At 40.7% G+C, this 7,930-nt stretch overlaps 1 protein-coding gene across 1 annotated transcript; it reads left to right on the top strand.

Annotated features, from left to right (window-relative positions):
- Positions 1-6,526: 6,526 nt before the first annotated feature.
- On the top strand, positions 6,527-7,478 carry LOC132042712 (nuclear transcription factor Y subunit B-3-like). Its single transcript, XM_059433244.1, has one exon. It carries the CDS (start codon positions 6,527-6,529, stop codon positions 7,202-7,204), a length of 678 nt encoding a protein of 225 aa, XP_059289227.1. The 3' UTR covers positions 7,205-7,478.
- The last annotated feature ends 452 nt before the right edge of the window (positions 7,479-7,930 follow it).

Genomic DNA, 7,930 nt, shown 5'->3' with positions numbered 1-7,930 from the left:
CCAACATGCATGCAACACTTCCAAATTTCTCATATACTCTACCTATACTACAACACATATATAATTTCCCAACATAAATATTAGAATTCTTACCTTTCCAAATTTCTTCTCCTTGCCAACTTAAGCTCTTCCTTGCCAAACTAATTGCACCAAGTTGTAGAGCACCTTGACTTTAGTAATATTCCCACAAGAATTGAATTTTGAATCAAAAGATTTGGCTCCAAGAATTTCTCTTTTTTTTTTCTCTCCTTTTTCCTCTCTAGCCGAACCTCTCTTGTTCTTTCTCCTCTCAATTTTTCTTGATTTCTTTTGACTTCTCTTGAAAATTCTAGAGAGGGATTAATATATATTTATCCCCTTAAGAGGCCACATATTTGGCACATGGAAATTTTCATTAATTGGGGTGGACTTGGGCCTAATCATGGCCGGCCACCCCCTCTCTCTTGGGCTTCAATTTCATTTTTTTTTAGCCCAAATCATTATAATTCTTATTTTGAAATTCCCGAAACAAATTTCCAAAATTCCAATTTTGCCCTTAGGCCTTCTCCGGTGTTTCCACATTCAAATCTCCATAATTGCCACACACTTACTAAGAAAAATTCAAACATGGCCTCCTTTCTCATAAATCACAATTATTTCGAATTTTCCGATTATGCGAAAAAGCGGGATGTAACATCCTCCCCCCCTTTAAAACATTCGTCCTCGAATGTTAATTTAACCTCATGGTAAATCAAAATCAGTCGGGGAGGTCTACTTGCCACTTACATACTTGCACTTGATTGAAGAACTTGTAAAGGCCTTCATTTTCCAACTTCATCCATCTTCTCTCAATATCACCTTATTAGGGTTGTTCGTACCGTCTTAAATCGGATATACGACGGACAGAATCTTAACCAGAACTAGAAGATCAAACGGACGTCAGACGGAGTCATATTCGGAGTCAGAAGATCAAGCGTAATCCGACGACGTCAAAATCGAGCCGGACGTACGTAGGTATATCGGACGGGTCTATAATCGACACATATAGAGATTTATCGGACGGATAATCGAGAGGAATCGGACGTATAGACACATATACCGGACGGATTCCGGTCGAGGTCGGACGTACGGACGTATGTCGGACGGTCCGTGATCGGTCTCAAAATATATCGACGACGAGTCATATCGGGGTCGGATGTACGAGAGATTTATCGGTCGATTAAATCGGATATTACGTACCGAAGCATATCGGACGAATTATGATCGGAGTTGGACGTACGGAGGTATATTAAACGGAACGTAATCGGATTCGAGGCACGGGAGTGTAGCAAACGAGCTTTACCGAAAGCGAGGGTGCGTAAATATGGCGTACGGAATCGCAACCATAGTCGAACTGCCTTTTTAGAATCTCTAATCACTCCACATACTCAAATTCCACTTAAGTGACCCCAAATGCTTAGTTAGTTTCCATATCCATATTTGCGAAAAATTCTTGACGTACTTCCCAGGGGGGTCACCCATCCTAGGATTGCTCTGGTCTCAGCACGCTTAACTCCAGAACTTCCGTACATTCGGATGCGTTATCGATAATATCACCGCGTCAATTGCCTCACGATCTTTGCCACGTAATTTAGGGCGGTCCGGACCTTAATAAATTTTTCGTAAATTTTCGTAGCGGGTCCCACCCCGGTCCAAACTACACAATTATGCAACAAATACACATATCTAACAAATTTCAATAAATACTCGTATACATATGGGAACGAGTCATCTCGCCGCTCTCGTCACCGATCTAGTCATACACACATAGGAAATTCTAAGAAACTCATATACTTATGAAATACCCACCTCGTCCGGGGAGTCGCCGTGAGAGGTGTGTCCATAGGTGGTCCGTCCGACTCCCGGTTCCACCATGACCAGGAATAGGGGTACGGCGGACGATCGGACAAATATGGTGTACCAAATCAAAGAAGAAGCACTCTCCGAGGTAGCGGAACGACACTCTCCGTGCTCCACCGTAAATAGCGGCGTACCATAAGAAATCCTCAATAGTCGGGGGATAAGTCCGCTCACCTATCCTCCTCCGCGCCCGAAGCTCCGTGTCGGGGTCATCGCCCGATCCTCCGAGACGGATAACCATCCTCCACGGGATCCTCCTCGTCGTGGATCGGAGACTCGGGAGGAATCATAGGCGGGTCTCTCGGACGGATCCGTGTCGTATCCTCCGAAGGATCCTCCGAGGGGGGTCCGCCCTCCACGGGAATCCTCCGCCCGGGGGTCAACATCTCCGGGATCGTCGCCGGGTCCTCCGAAGGATCGGTATCATAACTATCCTCCGATCCTCCGAAGGATCCGTCTCAATCGGGGCTACGCCTACTCGGCCCCCCACCGGTGACATCCTGGGGGCCTTCGCACCCCCATCTCCATCATCGAAGCGGCCCTCTTCATCTTTATCCTACAATCACACCGCAAGGAGAGGGTCGAAACAATTTCCCAAAATGCCGACGTTGTCGCTCTTTTGGAGCCTCGGCCGTATATACAAGCAATTCGTTAGAAGGACCCATCCTATTACATACGGCCTATCGCACGATCTAAGATTCCAAGAAAGGGTAACATAACATCCTAGATGTCCCGTAGCCTCCCGTTTATAGATGTGGGGCCCAACACACCGATAAACAAGACTCTACTAGACACGGCCCGTACATTCCGAGAACCGACCGCTCGATACCACTTTTGTCACGACCCAACCCCGTGGGCCGTGGATCGGTGTCCTACTTGGACACCCATACGTACCTACCTAACAGATCCAGCATACCAAATTGCTAATTCCGATTAAACATACATAAATCCACACAGATATAAGGTGCATCGCTCGAGCACACATATGCATATATACATACTGAAACCTGTACAGAAGCCGTTAGGGCTATTATATCAGACAGGGTTGTATATCACACATACCTACCCGGACAAAGGACAACCCACACCTCACAGATATGTGCCGGACCTCTAACATACGAACGAGAATCGAAAGACGGGACGGGGCCCCGCCGTACCCAAATGATCATATATATATAGAACATAGATACAACAAAAATATATACCAAAAGTATCGGCTCCGGATCAAAGGGAGCTCTCCAAACAGCAGACCGATGACCTAAACTGGCGGCGTATCACGCGGCGCGTCTGTACCTGTGGGCATGTAACACAGCCCCCGAGAAGCGAGGGGGTCAGTACGAAGATGTACCGAGTATGTAAAGCGGAAACAGAACATACATAATCAGAATAACCAGAGTCAGATATGCACAATCGTAACAGACGGAGATACAGAAACAGAGCGGACAGAATCGGATTCGTAGCGGAGTCAGACTTACAGAATGTACAGACGGAACCATAAGCAGAATCAGACTTACAGAGTGTACGGACAGATTCTCAGACAGAAACGGATCTCAATTGTATAGCAGACAGAATCAGAATACGGATCAGACGTACAGAAATGCGACAGACAGAATCAGAGTCCAAATCAGCTTTCCAGAAGTGTGACCGACAGAGTCATATTCCAAATCGGACATACAGAACTGTAACAGACAAAATCATGCATGCAGAGTCATAATCATATGCAGACAGACATATCAGAAATCGGATCCCAGTCACATACAGACAGATCCCGGCCCTTTAATAAGGGACGCGGTAACAGAACCCGGCCCTCGTAGTACGGGACGCGGTGGACAGACAGAGTCAGATCAAATGCCATCCTGGCCGCCATCCCCATAATATCGCATAATCAAATCATAATCATAATCGGATCCGAATCAGATACAGACAGATCCCGGCCCGCACAATCCGAGGGACGCGGTGAATAATGCAGTGAGGTGCACGAATCACAGAACCTGGCCCGGCGCGATGGAAGGAAGCATTGAGTCATCCACGAACGTATCCATGAGAAACCATATACATACGGACCAACATGCGTACTAAATAAAACCGAAATAGTTCGGAAAACGGATCGGATCGAATAGTCGGATTATATCGGAACGAACGTCCAGAGTCGTTACGGATGTCGAAATAATGTTCAGATTCAGAAAGACAGTCAAAATACTTATTAGTTAGCGGACAGAACATAATTAAGAGTTACTTATGAAAAACAGACAGAAACAGATCGATTAGGACCATACCGGGAGTATCAGGGTATTGTGGGCCCACCTCGGACCCAATCATAATAAAGTACGTAAATTCTAGATAATAAACCGTAGGGAGTCGTCCATAATCATTTTAGAGTGTTTCGACTCCATTTATGGAAATTACGTCCTTATAGGTCAACTTTTAAGAAATTGATTCAATCTTACTGAAAGATTTTGCGCTATTTTCAATCTTGAATCCCGAGAAGCAGAAGTACAACCGAGGCTCGCTTTCAAGTCTGTTAGACTCAGAACATGCCAAAGAATAAAAGGGCAGGGCTTTACATACCTGGATTGCACCTTATGCTCCTCAAATCTCAACTCCCGTTTCGTCCAAAAACTGCAAATGGTCATTCTTACCAATTACTATTCATGCAAGCTAATATTTCAATCTTGGGGTCATATTTGGCTACCGAAATTCCTGAAACTTCCCCTATAATTATGACATCCCCGAGACTTAGCTCGGCTCAAAATAATCAACAACAACACCAACAAACCAACAACAACAACAAGTATTACAAAATACGCAATATGGCACAATTGGCCATTTTTTCCAACACAACACAATAATTTCAATTCTAACTTCACACTTTCAATCCGACATTGATATTTTCATATTCATCAACCCAACAAGATCATTTCGGAAACATTCCATATCATTTTACAAAATATTCACATAATATACAAAATATACAAATTTTCCACCAAATTCATAATCCATTCAAAACCTCCAAACTTCAACATAAATATTCGCACATATTTATATCCTTCAATTTCATTTATAGCAACCACCATATACATCTTACAACTTCATTCTTCCCAATTACATAATTTATAATAAAATCGCATACTTTCCGACAACAATTTAACAACAACTTTCTCATGCCAACTAAGACCATTAGCCTTCCATTTTCATCACAAGACTCCAACAATATATATATCAAATAACTTGATTCATCTCCTCCCCTTCATCATAATGCACACAACACACACACACATTCACAACACACAAGATTTTCCATACTTCTCATTTATTTCACAAGACCATAACAACATAATCAACATACTAACAAGTTAACAATTTCCTTCATACCACTACTATGTTCCACGGCCAACACACAAACACACACTACACGGCCAACATGCATGCAACAAGCCTTCCAAATTTCTCATATACTCTACCTATACTACAACACACATATATAATTTCCCAACATAAATATTAGAATTCTTACCTTTCCAAATTTCTTCTCCTTGCCAACTTAAGCTCTTCCTTGCCAAACTAATTGCACCAAGTTGTAGAGCACCTTGACTTTAGTAATATTCCCACAAGAATTGAATTTTGAATCAAAAGATTTGGCTCCAAGAATTTCTCTTTTTTTTTCTCTCTTCTTTTTCCTCTCTAGCCGAACCTCTCTTGTTCTTTCTCCTCTCAATTTTTCTTGATTTCTTTTGACTTCTCTTGAAAATTCTAGAGAGGGATTAATATATATTTATCCCCTTAAGAGGCCACATATTTGGCACATGGAAATTTTCATTAATTGGGGTGGACTTGGGCCTAATCATGGCCGGCCACCCCCTCTCTCTTGGGCTTCAATTTCATTTTTTTTTTTTTAGCCCAAATCATTATAATTCTTATTTTGAAATTCCCGAAACAAATTTCCAAAATTCCAATTTTGCCCTTAGGCCTTCTCCGGTGTTTCCACATTCAAATCTCCATAATTGCCACACACTTACTAAGAAAAATTCAAACATGGCCTCCTTTCTCATAAATCACAATTATTTCGAATTTTCCGATTATGCGAAAAAGCGGGATGTAACACTCATGTCTAACCTGTCCCTGTTGCCATGTGTCACCGCCAGATTCTTGCACCTGTCGAATCCGAATGTCACCCCATACATTTCTCACTTTTAGTAAAATATATATGGATAGATATAGGTATATAAATATGGTGATGCTCTGTAAAACAGTTGTTAACTATATTAGTGTTGTTGAACTTTAAAACAAAAAGTATCGTTTGATGTTTAATTTGAATCAAAATTTATAATGGCCAAATTACTCAAGCTTGGACTGCTTCCTATACTCAACTTTTTCTTTGAAACGCGTCAAGATTAATGACTAGTAATTTAGAGAATTTTATTCAAGTGAAAATGCTAAGTGAAAAAGAAAGAAAGAATAATTAGTGAGGGTAAAATTTATTTTCACCACGAGAACGAGTCCAAGGGTCCAAACAGGTGGAAATTCATCTATAACCTTGCAATTTTCCCATTTTAATGCCTAACTTTGTGCTTCTAATGCCACTTATCATGCATGATTATAAAAATCCTAATATCTTCTCACTTGTGTCTCTAACAAAAGGTAGATGGTCATGGAGGATGAAAGGCGAGGAAATGGGCCAAGTGTGGCTATTACAGGAAGTCCAGAAAGTAGTTCAAATATAACCATTCCAATAACACATATAACAACATCTACATTGAAAATAATTGCAAATAATGTCAACGCCAACAATAATAACAATAGTAGTTGTAGTAACAAAGAACAAGATCGGTTCCTTCCTATTGCTAATGTAGGACGGATAATGAAGAAGGTCCTCCCAGGAAATGGAAAGATCTCAAAAGATGCCAAAGAGACGGTTCAAGAGTGTGTGTCGGAATTTATTAGCTTTGTTACGGGTGAAGCATCAGATAAGTGCCAGCGGGAGAAGAGAAAGACAATCAATGGGGATGACATCATCTGGGCGATCACAACTCTCGGCTTTGATGATTACGTGGACCCACTTAAAAGTTATCTTAACAAATATAGAGAGTTAGAAGGTGAAAAGCTAAATGTTCCAAAACAACAACGTTTAGAACCAGAACAACGACAGCAACCACAACATGACCAAAAGCCAACTTTTTCTTACAGCACTATATATTCTCCCACTGCTCTTCTTCCTCATGCTTCATTTGTGCCAGCAGATCAATCATTTCCTTTGCCATTTTCCCCCAATCCAATCCAGTCTCAATTGCCTAAAAGGGAACACGTTGATTCTATGGGCCACTGGTAATAACAGGAGCAACATAAATGAATATATTTTATTTTTTCTCGTTTAATATATTTTATGATGTAATGTAATATAGTATGAAATAGTAAATATGAGTGAATGTCCACTTTTTTGGTATATCACATATCATGGTCAAATAGGAATGAGATTCTATTGGTCCAACTATTTATCCCATTAGAGATTTTTATGTTATTTTAATTCCATTCGTTTCTGTGAGATATGGCTTTCCCCTGACATACTGCATTAGACGAACTTTTACCATTACATTTTTATATTTGTTTTATTTTTCACTTTTCCTTTGAAAATACATAGTCAACAAGCATACCCATCTACATGTTATTTCTCAGAAAATTTGCGAATGTGGTATCTCAAAAGGAATTTTTAGATTAACACTTACTATAAATATTTAAAATCATCATCTTTATATTAAGTGTGGTTTTATTTGATAATGTGTCTTTATTTCATATTTGTTACCCCAGACCATTATGATTGTTTACCCCTCAAAAAGGTAACAATTGAATTTATAAGTGGTTTAAAGGATAGGCGATTTGATTCACTATAGATAGGAAAAACAGTAGTAATGAAATACAAATTGCGAATAAAGAAGTAAGAAATAGCCTCGTAATTGATCGGACAGTCCGGCCTGAAGCTTAGATCTGCTCAGACCAAACTGTGAGAACTTTTGTTATTTGATGCTTGACAAAACTATGAGAATAAGACAATGGTGTA

The sequence above is a fragment of the Lycium ferocissimum genome, unplaced genomic scaffold (assembly GCF_029784015.1).
Source record: "Lycium ferocissimum isolate CSIRO_LF1 unplaced genomic scaffold, AGI_CSIRO_Lferr_CH_V1 ctg17292, whole genome shotgun sequence".
Classification (NCBI taxonomy): domain Eukaryota; kingdom Viridiplantae; phylum Streptophyta; class Magnoliopsida; order Solanales; family Solanaceae; genus Lycium; species Lycium ferocissimum.
Note: the sequence above shows the minus strand (reverse complement) of the source record. Positions and strands in the feature narration are given on the sequence as shown.

What these genes read in the sequence shown, in the direction of transcription:
- LOC132042712 (XM_059433244.1), top strand. Translation starts at nt 6,527, where the DNA reads ATGGAGGATGAAAGGCGAGGAAATGGGCCAAGTGTGGCTATTACAGGA.